Consider the following 18,836-nt stretch of genomic DNA (forward strand, 5'->3'; position numbering starts at 1 on the left):
ATCAGAGCTGCACATACTAAAAAGAGAGCTGCTGGCTGACATTCGGACAACTTAAGGGCATTTTTTGATACAGTTTATCATGATGCATAGTCACCTGCCCTCTGCCACCATACAGGGGTGATGCAGAGATAGTGAACTTCAACTATGAAGATGCAAATGCTTGCTCATTTAATAGTACCGTTCATCTAGAAGAGGGGAAGCACAAGCTATATATGAAACAAAATCTATATTTTTTGAAGAACTTACAGTCCAGTTTAAACTTCAAAAATAATATGACTTTCAAGTAGCAACATTAAAGAACATTTTATTAAAATGGAATTTTGTCAAACCTTATATATCAAAACTAAGGCCACAGCTAATGCTAACGCAAAGTCAACTTCAAAAGGTTCTTATAATATGATTTAATTTAGAAATCTTGTACAAAGCTATTTTACAAATGAGTACTCAAACATCTGGAAATGTATCATTACCTACTCTAAAATGATATATCAATAATTCTAGTGATATTATTTAATGATACAAAATACTGAAGTATCAGTACACATAATCTGTGTTTCTTTTGGTCCTGTGAGGAAAATTTCTGCATGACTCCAGCTACAGATCTGAACAGAAATACAAAATATTGTAATGGTAGCTGCCAATGATTCCTCTCTTCTTTGTGCTGAATTTGTTTCTTCTCCTATGATGTTAAATATCTCCGGTCATAATAGCAATGAACTCTTCCTGATTGACTGTAATAAAAGAGAAAATTATTAGACAAACAGCAAGCAATCATAAACCACAGAATAAAATAATTTATATCTGTATTATACATTTTACTTAAAGGTTTCCCAGTTAGTACTCTTTGGGTCTGATCCATTGCTAACTACAGTTTATAAATACAAGTCTGGATTTTTTGCTTCTGAAGAGTTTTCACTTTTTTTTTTTAAATGTAAAACGATAAAGCCAGAATGCAAGCTTGATTATGCATGGCACTTAAGCCAGAATTTAGCTCATATATAATAAGCTATTATTTCTGTAAAATTATGAAAGTAAAAATATTCTAAAAGAGAAGAATGAAATAAAAACATTGGGAAAAGTATTTAAAATGATGGCTAGGCAAAAATGTAATACTTTGTTTATAATTCTAAGGGTTTTTTTTAAGTTATAAAAATGTTAAAATCAGTTGCTATTTTTTATTCTTTATGTCTCTGTTTAGCAGGAATGCCACAACCCGAGTTATAATAATATTCTGTTTTGTTCTTAAAATAATGATTCAGACCTTTGTGTCCAAAAAGCCCATGCTATTCCTCTCCCTCCCAAACACATAATACTTGCTAAATACGGTACAAATTTTAAGATCATTAGTAATGATTCCATAAATTAGCTAGAATTAAAATGGACTTTTGACCAGCTTTTTTTCTTTCTGAACTTTCTTCATTCTTCAGTTATAATTAACTGAAATTTTACACAAATGTACTTGAAGAAATTAAGCCATAATAATAAATTAATTAGCAATCATTAATTATTTTTGCTGCACTTATACCTGAGCTATTGACCTTACTCATATGTTAAAACAGAGCCACTGTAAAAGATTTAACCAATGAGCATGCTCTTTCTGCAACTAATTACTGCAATGGGGAACAGTTAGAATGAGTCAGTGGTATGGAGATGGCCACACATGTATGAAGAATTCTCCCTGACAATTATTTGTCCCAGCCCAGTGCCCAAATTATTCCTAAACAAAGCCCTGAAAATTAAGTATTACATTTACAGTTGGAAGAAAATTAAACAAATTCAACTATGTTAAAAAGGATAAAAATAAACTTAAATCTGCCCTGCTGTGACACATTTCAGAAAATATGAATCAACTTTAAATTTAGTTTAATTTTGTTTAGGACCAAATACTCKGAACTGTCAATCACATAGTTACATCATGTTTTACTACAGTAAGACCTAGGTTGTCTGTATGAACTTAAAAAGCATTTCCACAGCTTTGCCCAATTAATTTTTTTCCAGATATAATCATTATTCTATACTTTCTAAATTTTTAATGTTTTGTGTTCAGATAATTACAATACTCCCGTAATTTCTCCCTTATATACTGATATCTCTTTTCCATGTTAATTCTATTTTAATGCATTTTTGTTCGTAGAATATAGTAGCTAGCAATGATCTAACATAAATCATCAAAATTATGATGAGGATTAGTATTAAAATAAAATGTACATACTGAGAAGGCGTGAAAGAGCTGAGAGACAGTTGCGCCAATTAAAAAGTGAGAGTATATTTGGAGCACAGGCCAGAACTTATAACAAAGATTAAAAAAAAACATTATTGGAAAAAATATATACAGGATATTTATGTGTATGAATATTTTTCTGTTTGTTCCTAGAAACTGAAGGTTGAAGGGAGGAAAAGAACACATTTAAGAAATAAAACAGATGTTTATTGGCCCATTTTGCCACTTTAGAGTTCTTTATATTCAGGGAGAGTTCAATTCTTGATCAGTTACAGTGAAAACCAAAGTAATATGGAAATTTATTTTCCAGGGTTTGGAATAATCAATTAAAGCTTTACTACATAAAAACGAAAGCTTTTTGATTTAGTTATACTGGTCAAAAAGCACCACTAAATACCATATTACGACCTATTTTCACTTGTTGAGATTATAAAATTACTTTAAGAGTTATACACAAAAATTTGCAGATGGAAAAAGACTACATACTGAAGTCATTCAACTGCATGAAAAAATACTTACAAGTTATCTTATTTAAGATAATTTCCAATTTCACTCTCTACGTGATGAAGAGAGGGATACTCTCAGCATACGTGACCTTTCTTGATGGTAGTTATCTTAAGGATATATTTGGAGTCCAACGTAGCTTTTCAGTAAGCCACATTAAACATAAATTCAGAGATGAAACTGAATCAGTTTAGTTGCAGGAAAGAAATTACACGTAGCTACACACGTATCTGGCAAGATGCGTAACTGACCGCAAAAATCTAGCTACTCCCTAAAATGTAATAATTAAAGTGCGAGTCAAATGTCTGGCAAAGCCGCTAAGAATTAAAAGATGAAAGCATCGCTTTCCTTTGGCAGTGATATTACTTACTTGTTTAGGTCACATGACTGACACTACAACCAGGCTTGCGGCCTAATTGTTCTGTGTGATTCATAAATGAAATAGGTGTAATTAAAATGATTTTGGGGACTATATTTTTTTTTTCCCTACAGAAACACATGTGTAACATTAATCCTTAAAAATTAAGAAATATATCTTAGAAACTAGAAGAGTTAAAAAAAATATTGTTATCTCTGGTTTTATATATACACATGGTCAGCACACCAAAACAATGGTAGGAGACAATACTTTAACACTGATAGCAGCTTTATGCCATCATACTTACATACAACTTTATATATGCTACTGCCTGGCTTCAGAAACCACCTGAAATTATTAATATAAAATTGGTAATAATAACGTGTCAATGCCATGCCTCAAGTAGTAAGGATGTCAGGGAAGAGGGACAAGTTGCTAGCTTGGTTAAGACTATGTTCCTGCATTTTACAGAAATTCTCCTCTACTGTTGCTTTTGAAGTCACTGTTCACTAGACTTTACCCAGTCTTATATACAGTTCTTAATTTCCCATATCTACAATCAAAGTAAATATGTATCTTCATTAGTATTTAACAGAGAGCATGTTCTGAATTTCCTTTAATTCCACATTTAGACAATCAATTTCTGTGAATATGTTAAGTCTATTAAAAGATAACAAATGCATTACTCCATGCTAAGAAATATATTACTCCTGTAAATTTTAAATACTTTTCGAGATACTGAACCCAATAATCCTCAAATCATAGCCCAATGCCTTGCTCAAAGCATGGTCAACTAAATCAGATTGCTCAGGCCCTTGTTAGTTTAGCTCTGAGTATCTCCGAGGTGCCAGTGTTTGACTATTCTCACAGTCTGAAAAAAATTACAGCTTCTTTTCACCTTCTCAGAACACAGAAAATCCTTAAGTGATTTTATAAATCTTTCCCCTAAACAATCCTCAAGTTGAGACTACTGTCCAGGAAGTATAGTCCCCCATCAGCCTAAATGATCACTGCAGCACAATACAATGCCCTCCTTTGTAAGCAAGCCTACAGGCGCGTTGGACGCTCTCAGCATGTCAGTCTAATATGAAGAACCAAATGAATGTCAAAGCCTTCTTTCTATTTCTGTGTTACTACCCCACGACATTACTGACCAGAGGGCACATTTTAGATACAGAATGGGATAAAATGCAACAGCTAGAATATTACATTCTTTTTACTTTCTCAGCCATAAACCTGCAAGTATGACATTAAGCACTGAAATGTATGAAAAATTACCAAAATATATGACCTGTGTATTTTGCTTCATATCAAAATGAAAGTGAAAGATTATTCTTTAAACTTTTAGATTCAAAAATATTTTCTCACAGTAATCAAACAGGCCTGCTATTCAGAGTATACGACACTTGTCTCTCTGCATGGAAGTTCAGCTTGGTATCCTGTACTTTCCAGCAGCTGAGGATGTCCCATCAATGTCACTCAGAAGAATCAGATTTTGGGTATTATCAAAGAGATAGAATGAACAACCTTTACCTCTTGACTGTATTTTCAACTTACAGAACAATTTCAAGATACAGCTAGCCAAACTGTGTGCTAGGCTGTTTGGAATTGATTACTTCTACCTTGAGATCAGGGAAAGAATGCATTCATGGAAAAAGCAAAACAACTCTACAAAAGAGGCAATGAAAGACATTTCCACAAAGTATTGAGGCCTCTGAATTTTTCCAGTACGTAGAAAAAATGACGGATTAATAAGGTGGAGATTCTTTCAGGTGTTGCCTAGTTACATCATGGACTACCGAAAAATACAGAATGGAAAGAAAAAAAAAAATTTCTCCCCAAAGTAGCCTATTGAGACTGACTGTCTGCTACCTGCTTAATAAGAAACGAAATCAAATGAAACAAAGAAATTAAGTATGCTTATGGTATTCATACCAACCAGCCTCCTTCTGATATAATTTCTACACACTGTTCCAGAAATATTCCATAGCCAGTTTCAGTACTGCACACAGACCAAAACTGGAAGCCAAAGGAAGTTTCAAAGAACCACAAAGCCAAACATCCTCCCCAAAATATCCTCTGACATCTTTGTTCAATAATGTTGCAAGGTGGAAATACAATATTATAATGATTAACAAGTTTTGCAACATTCAAACAAACTGGAAAGAGAAATGTAGCGACAATTCCCAATTACCCAGGTAATCCTTCTCAGATTTATGATGTATTTGCAATAGTTATACACAATGAAATCAGAAGCAATCATAGTCTTTCCTAGTTTCAGATTTCCCTCAATGCTATGACATATATGATCATGAAACAAGTAACTATTATCCCATTTAATATGAAGTAAATGTTGACTTGGACTCTGGAGAGTTAAGGGAGAACATTATTTCAGTGAAGCTTTTTTTCTAATTCTATGCCAGAATCTGAGACCTGTTTCTGAGACCTGAGATCATGTTTCCTACAGATAGACTCACAAAAGACAAAAGCTGCATGAACTTATACCCCAGAGTTTCTAAAAACAGTCATCCTCTAAAGCAAAGTCATCCCCAAGGACCAGGAATAAGGAAATAAAACAATTTACCTTGCAAATACAGACATAAATATTTCAAGAATGCTTTCTTTTACAGAAACCTACATACAGCATACCAGTACAGCTCACTGGTTTAGCTGGAAAAACTAGAAGTTCCAACTAAAAGTGCCTGAAAGTTCAAGGTAACACAGATATCAGTAGATCTTATCTTGCTATGAGCAAAACAATCTATCAAGTGTAAGAAGAGTGTTAAAACACAAGTGGTATTATTTCCATATTTAGATTATCCATTAAAAATGCTACTAACTAATAGCTCCAATTTTTTTTCTTGGCAGGAAAAGAAGGAGAATTAGATGACAGCAAAATTTTGTTACATGACCCAGATGTTTGAAGCTAAATRGAACAGTGAATCATAGAATTATTTACTTTTTTCCAAAATGAATCTTAAAAAGCTAGAAACAGCATCAGTTTTCTTTAAAGAACAGAAAACACACAGAACCTTAAGGATAAACAGCACCATATATAAACATTATGCTGTCAATCTTCCACATTCAATCTCGTGCTTGACTACTCTAACAAGAAGAATGAATGGATGAATGAATAAAAGGAAACTAAGCCATTCACTCTTAGTTCATCAGTTTGAATTCAAAAATGGAGCACTGATCCAAAATAACTGTGACTCAGCAACCCTCCTGAAAGAAGCTAATGGTCTACATTCAATTTCTAATGACATTCAATTTCTAGTGACCAAATAGCCACATGATAAAAAACATCCTTGATCATCATTCTGGCATCTCAGTTGGCAGCCTCAGGAGAGCAACCAAGAACAAAATATGTTTGTAGACATTTTTGTATGTATATGTTTGTATATTTTTGTAGACAATTTTTTCTACTCTTGCTCACATCTAAGGCTACCTCTTCAAGAAAGGTAAAATGAGAGTCTAAAGAAACATGTAGAAAGAGATCTTCCATCTACAGCTATTTTGAAGATTTCAGGAAAAAAAAAAGGTACTGTTAGTAATGCAATGTTATTACAGTCATTCCTTTTAAAAGTAAATAACCTTAAAAYGGAAGTGTCTACCTAGACTAGCAGTCTAATGGCTGGAGAAAACAACCATCGCTCCCTGTTTGCTAAACAGCTGCTGAAAAGGAGATAAGTAGGTATCCTACTGTCTACTGGAATTCACAGCTTAAATCCTGTGTGCCACTGCATACAGATAGGTGCGTGAAAACAGGATTTACAGATGTCAGTATACTGATCTCCTTCAATTAGCCTACAGGAAATGCCAAGAGAAAAAAATTCCATTGTCTCATGATAAAGCCTCAAGAAAATCTGGTCAAGTAGTGAGTGAGTTCAGGAATCTAAACAGGAAGAAAAATAATGCTTAAAAACCTAAATAATTAGTTTGCTGCTGGCTTAGCTCCTTTAAACATCTATCCTGTGGGATCAGATACTGCCAGTGCAAGAAAGGAGTGAGAAGACACAGCTGGGAGTGTGGAGGAACACCAGAATTACGCAGCATGGATTTATCATGAAATCATGGCCTGAAACTTATAGATAACTATCAGAAGACAGTATCTCCAAAGGAAAGAAATCACACTCTTCTCAACAATACACTGAATTTTATAGTAACAGTATCAGCAATAATACTGTTATGGCAGTTGAAACACTGACTTTTACAATCTCTGCCTACAGGCTCCATATTTACACCACTGAAATGGAATACAACCTTTATATTCCCACAACACTGGGCTATATTTAAAGGTCCCACTGTACCTCTTGAAAGAGTAGGGTTTTTTGTTTCGGCATTTGAATAAGTGCAAGCAAGGGCAGGTCAGCAATTGCCAAACTTGGAGTTGCATTCCCAAATGTGGAATAACAGCTATCACAAGCACAACAGAGGGGAGCAGCATCTGTCACAAGGCTGACAATGATGCAATTTTTTTTTAAAACACTAGTAGTGAGAGTAAAGCTCAACAGATGAGGTGGCTTATAACTAGAAATGGTATCGCAACTGAAAAAGTGTACCGCTAAGGAAATCTCAGATATTGGTAGCCATCATGCAAGAAAAACTCTAAAGGAGGTTTCTCTGACTGTTAGCAATGCATTATCTATGCAGATGGGCTGAAGTTAGTGGTCTCTGAAATACAAGTATTAAGCTTTCCGGTGTAAATACAGTTGTTGTTTTTTTAAGCTAATGGAAAAAAAACCCTTAAGTTTCAGTGCTCAGGGAGATTTAATAAGCAGAGTATCAAACTGTATTTGTTTAATTCTTTATCTAGCTAATAAATCTCTTCTGCAGCACACTATATGGATCTTGCTCCTTGCCCAGAACCATTTTTCATACCACATTCTTCAGCACTCTTACTTCTCAAAGCATGTTCAAGACCCATCCAAGCTGATCCTGCATGGACCCAAGGTAAGTCCAGCATGGTTTGTTGGCTTAATACTCCCCATTTCACTAACATACAGAAACCACAACATTGGCACATTAGCACTCGAGAAACACTGGACTAGATGATCACAGGAGTGAGAAACTTAGACCTTTAATCCCTTTACTAATTTACATGGACATAAAAATGCAGTGTAGTTAGAAATCAATGGAATTTCCCATGTACCAGTTCAACTACTTCCACCTTCAACTATACTTTTACCAATCTTTTAATAGCAGCAGGCTGAATGGGAATTACTGGTGAATTTAAGGGCAGAGAACGCAACTTGATTTTTAGACTCCAAAATGTATTTCCAGGACTAGCAACTATCAAAAATAACAGCCTCCATTGTTTGTCAGCTAAATCAAGTTTGATCTGAAATCATTTAGAAGAAAACCAAAGAGGATAATGATGCAGATTTCAGTCATTTTCAGAATAAGACCACATTTAAAATGGGGAGAAAATTAAGAACAGACTATATTGGATTTTGCCTCTTAACACTTACTTTCTCCGTCTCCATCTTTATCAAATTCTTCAATCATAGCCCTCAATTCTTCATCAGTCATATTTTCACCAAGTTCTCTTGCAACCCGGCGCAGGTTTCTCAGACTTATTTTACCAGAGTCATCATCATCAAACAGTTTGAATGCCTTGAGTATTTCTTCTTGTGGGTCTCTGTCCAATATCCAGTCTGTCACTAAGGAAAAAAAAAAAGAAGTTAGACTAAGAAACTCTGAAGGGTAAACTGTGGGTGACATTAACAGAAAGAGGTAATATGAAGAATGAACACTTCAGACTTGATCTACTCTCCATTTTTACCTATTTCAGTCCAATATGCATATTTGTTTGGCTGTTATTTGACCTTTCTCACTTCTCTTTTCCCAAGACACTTATCTCTTTGGGACACACCAGTTACGGTCAAAACCTATGTGGCAATTTAGACATACTCATGCTTTTGAACAGGAACTGAAAGTATATGCACTCCTAGTCTGTTCCAAACTTACAACTCAGAACAAAAGATCAACTCTGACAGATGCAGACACGTGGATCTGTTGACTTTAAATGTTATGATTTGATAGAATTTTGACTTGCAGAGAACAGTGGAACAACACTGAGCAATGAAAAGCACTCATACTGACCCTCTCTTTTAGATATAAAACTTCACTAACAAAAAAACAACAAAACCTAAGCACAAGGGTTATCAAAGGGACACTACTGTGAACAGCAAGATGTTAATTCTGAAAGGATTCATCAGTCTTATTTCTTTTATCATATCCATTTATCAGCTTCTATAACAGAAAAGACAGACTAAATAACTTGCCGTATAAAAATATTTTATTAGTAATTATTTCAGACATTTCTGGAACCAGTTGTAAACATCTTCACATCTTTGTACCTGCTAGTCTTGTATTACAGGACTTGCTATTTATGACTTTCATCAAGCCATTAAAAACACGTCATCCCTGCTGGTGCATAGAGCACCACTTAAAATCTGCTAGTGTTTGCAGATAGAATGCCTTCTCTGCCTTAGTGAACTTGACAGGAAAAAATTAGATTCAAGCTCATATACGCTCAATGAGGATTAAATGTATACATAAATCCTTTAGATTTAGATTAAATTTAAATATTTTCATTTAAAACAACTATCTATGCATGACACCATACATCGTTTAAAAATTCTACTTGTTAGGGCAAAAAGATAACTGCAACATTATCTGAAGAACAATAAAATACTAGGTCTCTAAATATCATAGGTGATGTGACTGTAAAAACAAGACAAAATATTACTGTATTGTTATACATTTCACACGGACCATTTCTACATTTAAAACCCTAAGTAGCATTTGAATACATAAGAAAATTAGTGAACAGAGTTAACAATAGTTTCATCTTTTCATAAATTGAACCATAGAAAACTGATGACTCAACAACTATTTCACAATAATTAACCAGCTCTTCAGAATTATTTTTTCTGTAACCTATCTTCTCTAACTCCCTGATCACATTTAATCCTGATTGAAGGATATATCATGTCATAGCCACACTGAGATCTGACTCAAGTTTTGGGACAGGTTCAATTACATTACCTTCCCATTTTGTATGTTGTGCTTCCTATATGAATTTTCATAGCTTTGCACAGCATTTATTGACTACCTATACTGATAGCTAGGACAGAAACAGGAACTAATGAACAATGACAGGATTGAACACAAGGATTAAAAAAAAAAGAAAAAAGAAAAAAGAAAAAAAGACAACACAACCCTTGAGAGAGTAAATAGTTGAGACAAGTTGTATTCCCCCAGACTCCCCAGATCTAACATCTCCAGTCTGTCATAGGCCAAAGATAATACCTACATGAAAATAATTTATCACATCTAGATGCATTGTCAAGTTTTTTTGGTTTTGCTTCTTAAATCAGCTGCAGTGATAGTGGTCACTTACATTCCCCCACAGGCTTTATCTTTGGGTCTTTTCTGACCCATAACTTGCCCTAACTGGTAACACAACTGAGACAGAATATTTTCTGTCATTAACAACGTATTTTCTCCAATCCTAACCTGTTAAATTATTAAAGTTTGCCACGTTTCAATCGATAATTTATTTGCCATATTAACTAGATTGCTCTTCATAGCCAAGAGCAACTATATCTGAACAGCACTGATTTTTCTCAAACTATATAGACATCTAATACCTTAAACACATGGAATGGAATAATAAAATACAGAAATAAACACATGATGTATATGGAAAGAATCCCAGTTTATATTTTTGTAAATAAAAATTGCACACAGAAGTATTAGTTATATGTAACAAACAGAAAATCCGAGAGAAATTTAATCCCGAATATTTAAAAATTCTGCAATCACTGCATACTCAAAATATGTAAAACTTTGCAAAATACAGGATTTTTAGATAAACAGCCTAATTAAATTCCATTGTTAATAAAATTTGTTGTTTGATGAAAACAATGTTTGTTGATTTTATCAACAGCTGAAAATCCTTGATTTACAATATTTAACATCTGCTTCAGTTTCTCTTATCTTTGTTATATATGAAATGCTTACAGATTGTCTCTCTGTACCCTCCTTCCCATGAAATTCAATCCCAACTACTTCTTCCACAACAGGAAGGAGAATCCTACAATATTCAAAAGCAGCACAAGAATATCTACATTTGTAAGTTAAAGTTTTTTCATTTGCAGAAGTTTGAAACAGATTAGGACTATGTATACTCTAGCCCCTTTCATACTGATCCTATGATTCAACTCCCCATATCAGCGGTGTATTCAGTATACAAAGAATTATCTATTCTATTCACTTCTGTTAAGAAAAACATGAAATGAAATTTCAATTATCTAGTACTATTAAGAAATGTGAAAAAGCATGCAAAGTATTGCTTCGCTACCCACTTTTTCTCAAGGTACACAATCAAATACATACCAACTTCATTAAAATCATCAAAGGTGATCTTGCCTGTCGCTTCTCGATCATAATCTTTAAGTATTTTCAGTATATCGGCTTTTTTCACATCAAAACCCAAGGCTCTCATTGCCACCTTTTGGAACAAAACAGAAGTACAACAATATATGAATATTAAAATATTGGTAGAGCAGATTTATTTTTATTTTTGTTAAGTATCTTATTACCCAATACAAAATGCGCGTATCAGTGGGATAGGAACATTAATAAGTAAAATAAAAAAGCAATAAAAGCAAAAAAAGCTTTGGATATAAAATCATCTAAAACTAGTATTAGCAAGTGGAATATCAAGTTACAATGAAACAACATCATTTTACATTTTCAGGGATTTTATAAGCTGGGCCAAATGCTTCTTAGAACAAGTAGATTTTTTTTTTTTTAAATAATTTTCAAAACTATTTCAAGCACTTTAATCAGGTGCTATAACAGTTATTCTAATAGGAAATTCTGTCTTTTTTCAATATGATAATATTGAAAACCATTCTTCAAATTATTCTTCTTTAATATTCATAATGAGTACATGCCTGCTTGTGGGTTTACAAGTCATCTTACAAATTACTTAACTTACTACTTCTCCACTGATGCCATCAGGACAACAATCCATTTTTTATTTTTGTATCAGGTTAGGAGTACATCCTTAGCTTCCACATTTCAACTGAGATGGTAATTTCTCAGCACACACTAACTTGACTGCTTGCAAACATACGAACATAACGCTAAACGATAAATAAAAAACCACAATCCTACTGGATAAACCCATACGAATCCATGCCATGTGCTGACTTCGTAGAGAAGGAGGTATTTCTTAATTTTATACATCTCTGTTCCTCCACAGCATCGGCCATTTCAGGGCCATAGTATYGAATCCGACAGCTGAGAAACATCTTCGCAAATAATCACAACTGCTGGGAACGCAAAGCATACTGCAACTGGACAAAGCGTATTAACAGTCCATATATCCCAATAGTACCTAATACATGGTAGCTTCCAGTAGAGATAAAGTACCTGAACTCTGAAATAAAAAGACAATCACTGTACCTTTAAAGCAAAGATATTTCTGCAACAAGAATTAAAGTAAAAAATAGCCATTTCTTCTTTCAAATAATTCTTGAATTACTTGATAAAGCCAAACTGTGGAGCCAGGTTAGATTAAGTACTTCCTTTTACCTTTAATTCATGATAATTTATTGCTCTATCTTTGTCTGTATCAAACAACTCAAAGGCATCTTTAATTTCCTGCTTCTGTTCTTCTGTCAGTTCTCTTCTTTTCTTCCTTTTAGTTCTGTCTACTGAAAGTTCATTCCTGTATGAAAAGAAGGAAGCTCAATGTAACTGATTCCTACTGGGAAGATAAGGCTCTACGTAATATTTTTCCATCAATAAGAAACTCACCATAATAACACAGATCATTCTACCTTTCTCATCCATTTTTTTTCCCAGTTTCTCCCAGTTTAAAATAACACCTGAAGTAGACAATAGCTTTGTGARGACTGAATGACATCCCTTCTCCTCCCACCAAATAAAATTAGCAGAAGTGATTTGGTTAATAAATTATTAAAAAAACAAGGTAGAAAAAAATGCCTATCTAAAAGGGATACTTGAGATTATAAACTTGAATAGCAGTTGAAATGACACAACTCCTGAAGACACTTTATTCCTAACTGTAGGAGAAATAATTTTCAGAGAGATGCAGCTGGAGGCTTAACTGGGCATTTCATTGGGTTGTCTGACTGCTAAAGTAGATGTCAGTTACCACAAATCTTTGGCTTTGTTATCAGAAACAGTTTTTAGATAAACAGCATTTATAGATTTTTAGAAATCCTTTAAATCATACACACATTAATCTAATGACATTTTTGCTCCGCTTGTTGTATATACAAAATGGACAAGCTCAAGCACAAAATCAGCACATACTGATCAAATATAGCCCTCTTTTCCTTGGCTAGTCTAGAAATAAGATTAAATTTTCAGATGACAGGGACAGAAGATAAATGGCACATATATTGGGAATGACAATTGAAAAAAAGTGTACGTTGCTCATATGTAAACGGAACAGAATTAGTATGCACATAAAATGAACAGACAGGGTTATGAAATATGTAGTACAGTATACTTGTTAGAAAGATGTATGTATTACAGAATGTATGGATTACAGAGGATTAGGAAAAATGAATTTATGCAAAATCCAGTGGATATTCAATTCACAAGAATGCTTGCTGAAAGGATGGGACAGATTAAAGATACTTTGGAACAAGCACAGTGTAAATTCTGTTGTGGTTGTAACTGTGCTTTATTCATGTCAAAGACTGACGGGTGTAACCAGGGTAATTGCTTGGAAGATGCCCATTTCAGAGCAGGAATTCTACAAAAAGTAGTGCATTTGAGGTAATAGATTATATGAGTGAGACTGTCAGTACCCAAAGTACACTGTTGAAAGAAATGGACATACATGAAGCTTAGCAGCACACCTTCGCACTGATGGTAGCTAACTGCAGTGACCAATCCACTCTGCAATCAAGAGGCTGCATCTGAACTATTGTGTCCAATTTTGGACCCCTTTAATACAAAAGAAACTGGAGAAAGCCTAAAGCAGACTATCTAAGATGCTTAGGTGGCTGGAGCACATGATGTAGAAGGAGAAGCTGAGAGAGCTGGGTTTGTTTAGCCTGGGGGGGGGGGAAGAGTAAGGGGGGGAATCAGAGTGCTGCCTTCCATTACTTTGAAGGTTATTTTACACAAGGCTCTCAGAGATGCACTGAGGAAGGACAAGAAACAACAGCTATGAGTTGCAACAGGGGAAACTGCAGTTGGATCTAAGGAAAAACATTTTTCACAATAAGAATGGTTATGCACAGGAACAGTTGCCCTGGGAGACTGTAAATTCTCCACCCTTAGAAGTTTTCAGAACTCAGCTGAACAAGGGCCTGGGCAAACTCATTTAATTTCAGGTTTGACCTGCTCTGAGGAGCAAGCTGGACTAGATGACTTCCAGAAGTCCATTCCAACCTGAACTATTGCATGATTCTATATGCTGTCAGGAGGAAATATTGATACACATTTGTTTATTTACAGCAGAAATGAAATGCATACAATGTCATTTGCTGTAAAATACACAAAAATTACTGATGAGTGAATGGAAAACTGCTTGTTCAAGAAGGATATTTGTTTTCCACATCTCCTTTAATTAGTTGCTTTTTCTTCTTCTTTGTTAAAGGGAAATATTAGTTAATTTTAAACAAAACCAAAGATTAAACATACAGATGTGACTCAGCTTTCAGCGACCACTTTAGCCATACTATTGAAAATTCCAAATATATACAACGAAAATGCAAGTTGCACAAACTGGACCCACCTCTCAGCACAAGATCCTAGAAGAGTAAAAAGCCCTTAAAAGACCAGCTGAGACAGTTTAATTTCACACAGGCTTCGGATCACTATAGTTTTTGAAAGAACTAAAATAACTCTCAGTTGGCTACATAACTAGAACTGGGAGAGCTGCTCAGATCTGAAAAACCCACGTTTTGTGAGCCGTGATGATGAAACATATCCATTTAGAAGCCGGAAAGCAGATTAACGTTGAACTTTTCAGAAAGACGGATCTGTCTATACAAGTCTTTATTTAATATCTAGCATAAAAGAATATTTTTAAGACTCTGAGTAGTACTTAAATTCAAGTAGTTCAGTGCCACTTTTGCTGCAAACGCTTTTACTACATTAAGCGTAAAGTTGTTATACTAGAGAATTACAGACCATATATACCACACAGATGTACTAAACAAGCTTGAACACAAGGATTTGTGAGGTATAGAACTTATAAGCCACAGCCTCTTTTTACAACAATTACTGAGTCCTAATGAAAAAAAACAAAGGCTTAACAATAGCTGCTTAAGTCTTGCTTCTGGTGTTATTTTTTCCTCATCGAAAAAAAAAAGTCAACTTAAAGTTTATTAAGAGGCTTTTTGAAGGTCCATGATACTGTTTTTCAACGATCAGGTGAATCTTTCAAATTCTAGAAAGACCCTAATCAGGCCTAATCCGCCCTGGCTGCGCACAGTGATCCTCTCTGAGAGGATCAGACATAGACGGTTAACGCTCCAGCCGACCGACCTTCGCCAGCACGCCGCGCGCACCCGGCCGCTCCCGCCTTCACCCTCCTGCTCGCCTCTGGCACCACAAAGGCGGCGGGCGGCCCCAGGACGCAGCCGCCCCCACCCCCAAGCGGCGCGAGGGAGGAACCGCCCAGCCCGTACCGACCTCAAGGACAAGCTCATGCTCGCGTCCCCAAGCCCGGCCAGAACGGGCCGGACCGCACTGAGCTGCCCGGCACACAGCGCGCACCCCTCCGCTCCGCTCCCCACCGCGCCGCGCTCACTTCCCCTTGGAAACGCGGCACAACGCCAGGCTCGCCAACCCGGGCCCTCCTGGCCCAACCGCCGGCCGCCTGATTGGCTAGTCCAGGAGGCTCTTCCCGCCCCCTCGCGCAGCGAGCCGATTTACGGGCTGAGATGGCTGCCACTCAAGTGGGAGCGGATTTTTTTCGCCTTGTTGTTTCGTGAGGGAGGCGTGGTTACCTAGAATGTCGCGCGGCCCCGGCGTTGTCAGGGGAAGAAGGGGGTTACGCTTCGAATGTGGAGGAAAGGGGCGGTTACGTTTCAAATGCGAGGGCTGTGGTGGAGGGTCGGGGGGAGCACTGCGAGCCGCGCGGCGGCAGGGCTCCCGGGCGCGCCTCGGGGTGGTAGTGCCGCCTCTCCGGTCGGGGAGGGAGGAGAACAAAGGGCTCCAGCGTGCAGGTGCCGAGGCTTTCGCAGAAAAGCCGCCCGCATCCTAAGACTGTGCCTGCTCCATCTGCCTTGCTCTGGATTAGAGGGCGCCATCTTGGGTCTGAACATAGTCACAAGCGGAAGGGTGGAGGAGCTCTGTGAGGCGACGCTCGCCTTCTAGTGCCTGGGCAGGCACAGTATTAGATTGACGCTTAACTAACGGTGGTGTATGTCACTGGTAAATTGGCCAGTTCTGTGGCAGTTGAGAATTGATACGGAATATAGTTGTGTGTTTCCACTAATTAATACTGTAATGCAAGATGGGGACTGAAAGTGCTGTATAAAAGCTCAAGAAAAATCTGAGGGGAGAATGTGACTTATAAACATGTTTTCACAGTACTATATATATATATTATAGATAGATAAAATGATTACATGGAAATGGTTTTCTCCAGTCTTTCTGACCTGGTGCTGGATTTGCCTTCCTAAAAGTAAATGCATTAAATCATATGTGTGAAACCTGTTTTGTCACCCCTTGCAAAGTTACTGTTGCTACTATGATTCTTGCTCTTGCTAGGTACAGTCTGTTGTTAGTATAAAAAGCTTTATCCTTCATAAATTTGGGGAGGAAACAATCCATGTTACGCTCAACTGCAAGATCAGAGACCTCAATATATAGCACCAGTTCCTGCTGCAGTTAATATGTTTAGGCTTTGCAAACCAGTGAGTAAGCCAGCACTACGTATTCTGTGAGTGGAGATAGAGAGGGGGAAATGTTCCTTTCACTGATTAAAAAAAATAATAATAATAAAAATTTTTTTTAAAGTGCCACCTCAGGCAAGACTTCTGTTACACAATACATGTCCCTTCCACCTTGCCATTCTGGAAGCCCATAGCAAACAGGGATGTTTGATAACCCAGCATAGCCCTATGTTACTAGCTGGTCCAAGTGGACATTCAGGCCTTTTCTACTAGTGACTAGTCTGACTAGATTCACTAAAAAGATTTAGGCAGGGAAAAATGCTTTTAGGCATTTAAATCTTACTCCCATCAATATTCATCGCTGATTAACAACATATTCTGAAGGTCATTTACATCAATGGAGATCTACTTTTCCAATAATAGTGAAAGCAGGCAATGCTAATTAAATCTTTGCAGCCCTGATCGGCTTTGCCAATTGCAGGTTGTGGATTTGTGAACCAGTAGCAGGTTGACTCTGGGTATGCACGGTTGAATCTGAAGAGCTTTATTCACTAGGCGTTCTCAAGGCACATTTATCCTGAACAAAATCAGGCAGTGAAGAGTCTCGTTTGTTTGTCTGTTCATATTATCTCTGTTCCTCAGATCAAGTAGGCAAGAGACATTGCAAGAAGCTTGTAATTGCCTACTGTTAGCAGATGGTAGTTTTGTAACTAAAAGCATAAATTACTGGCAGGTTTGACCCTTGACCTATGCTGTAGTGAAGGATGTTGCAACAAAGATTGCATTAGAGATTTTTCATTTTGCTTCTTGCAGTTTAGCTAGGTCTGTAATTAGATGCATTCATCTGAGTAATTGTACATCTGTTTTCAAATCCTATTTTTCTCCAATTTGAAGTTGGGAGTTCAGTACAGGTCCTGAATATTGATCTCAGTACCCTGTGCTTGTTACTCAGCACTCAGTACTGATTACCTTGGGATGCTAGGTATTCTGGTAAACAAACAAACATACCAGCAAATAACTTCAAATTTAATACTTTTGCATTTCATACAATACCCGAGAGGAAGTGGGAGGATTGTCTGAGAACACTCACCTGGTGTACGGGGGGGTAGTGGCAGGGCCCTGAATACACCAACAGGCCTCAGCTGCCCTGCCCTGGCTCACTGGGGCGCCCCACCAGCGCACCCCCTGCCCGTTGGTGCTGGAGCTCCATTGAAGCCCAGGCCAGAGACATCCAGACTTAGGCTGGGCAGTGTTGTGGGCAGGCCTGCTCTTATGCTTCTCTGCTCTGTTGCTGTGTTACTGACTGGACTTCCTGGCTTGGCCTTGAGTCATTGTCTTGCAGTTGTCTGGCAATTGCTGGACTGTTGGTGGAGCTTGTTGCTGCCACCACTGTCCCTGTGCAGCTACCTTGGGACTTTGCACTTGTTGAGGAGGTTACTACCCCTATCTGCTGTGGTTGCCCTTGACTTCCAGCTTGTCCTCCCTCACAGAGCAACCCTGCTCTTGATACTCCTAGACAGGTAGATTCAAATATCTGTTACTGAATGATTCTCTTGATACACTTCGGAGAAGTGGAGATCTGCATTCTGTTCTCTTTTTCTAAACTCAGCAGATGAGCTAGAAAACTGCCTTCTTGCTTCCAAGACCAAAGAGCTAGCCCTTACTTTAATGAGAAAAGATACATGGATGTATAATAACCACTTTCCCACTGTCCTGAAGTTATCTAATACGTGTGCTGCTCTGCTCTTGTGTCTCCTACTGACTAGTTAAAGCTTACTGGCTGTGTGAATTCCACTGTTGAGTGTCTATGTGCTTTACAGGACAAGCTAGAGCAGATCTTGACTTC

General features: G+C 36.9%; 1 protein-coding gene across 2 annotated transcripts; it reads right to left on the bottom strand.

Annotated features, from left to right (window-relative positions):
- Positions 1–284: 284 nt before the first annotated feature.
- Positions 285–15,915, bottom strand: CETN3 (centrin 3). 2 transcript variants are annotated; one of them, XM_026067312.1, is made up of 5 exons: positions 15,783–15,915; positions 12,696–12,831; positions 11,490–11,604; positions 8,555–8,746; positions 285–731 (listed from the first exon to the last, which is right to left on the bottom strand). In XM_026067312.1, exons 1-5 carry the CDS (start codon positions 15,797–15,799, stop codon positions 688–690), a joined length of 504 nt encoding a protein of 167 aa, XP_025923097.1. In that variant the 5' UTR covers positions 15,800–15,915; the 3' UTR covers positions 285–687. The 2 variants fall into 2 exon arrangements, with proteins under 2 accessions (XP_025923097.1, XP_025923107.1); XM_026067322.1 differs by lacking the exon at positions 15,783–15,915 and adding an exon at positions 12,276–12,540 and having other exon boundaries at positions 12,696–12,779.
- Positions 15,916–18,836: the final 2,921 nt, after the last annotated feature.

This window comes from Apteryx rowi, unplaced genomic scaffold (assembly GCF_003343035.1).
Source record: "Apteryx rowi isolate R43461 unplaced genomic scaffold, aptRow1 scaffold_104, whole genome shotgun sequence".
Classification (NCBI taxonomy): Eukaryota; Metazoa; Chordata; class Aves; order Apterygiformes; family Apterygidae; genus Apteryx; species Apteryx rowi.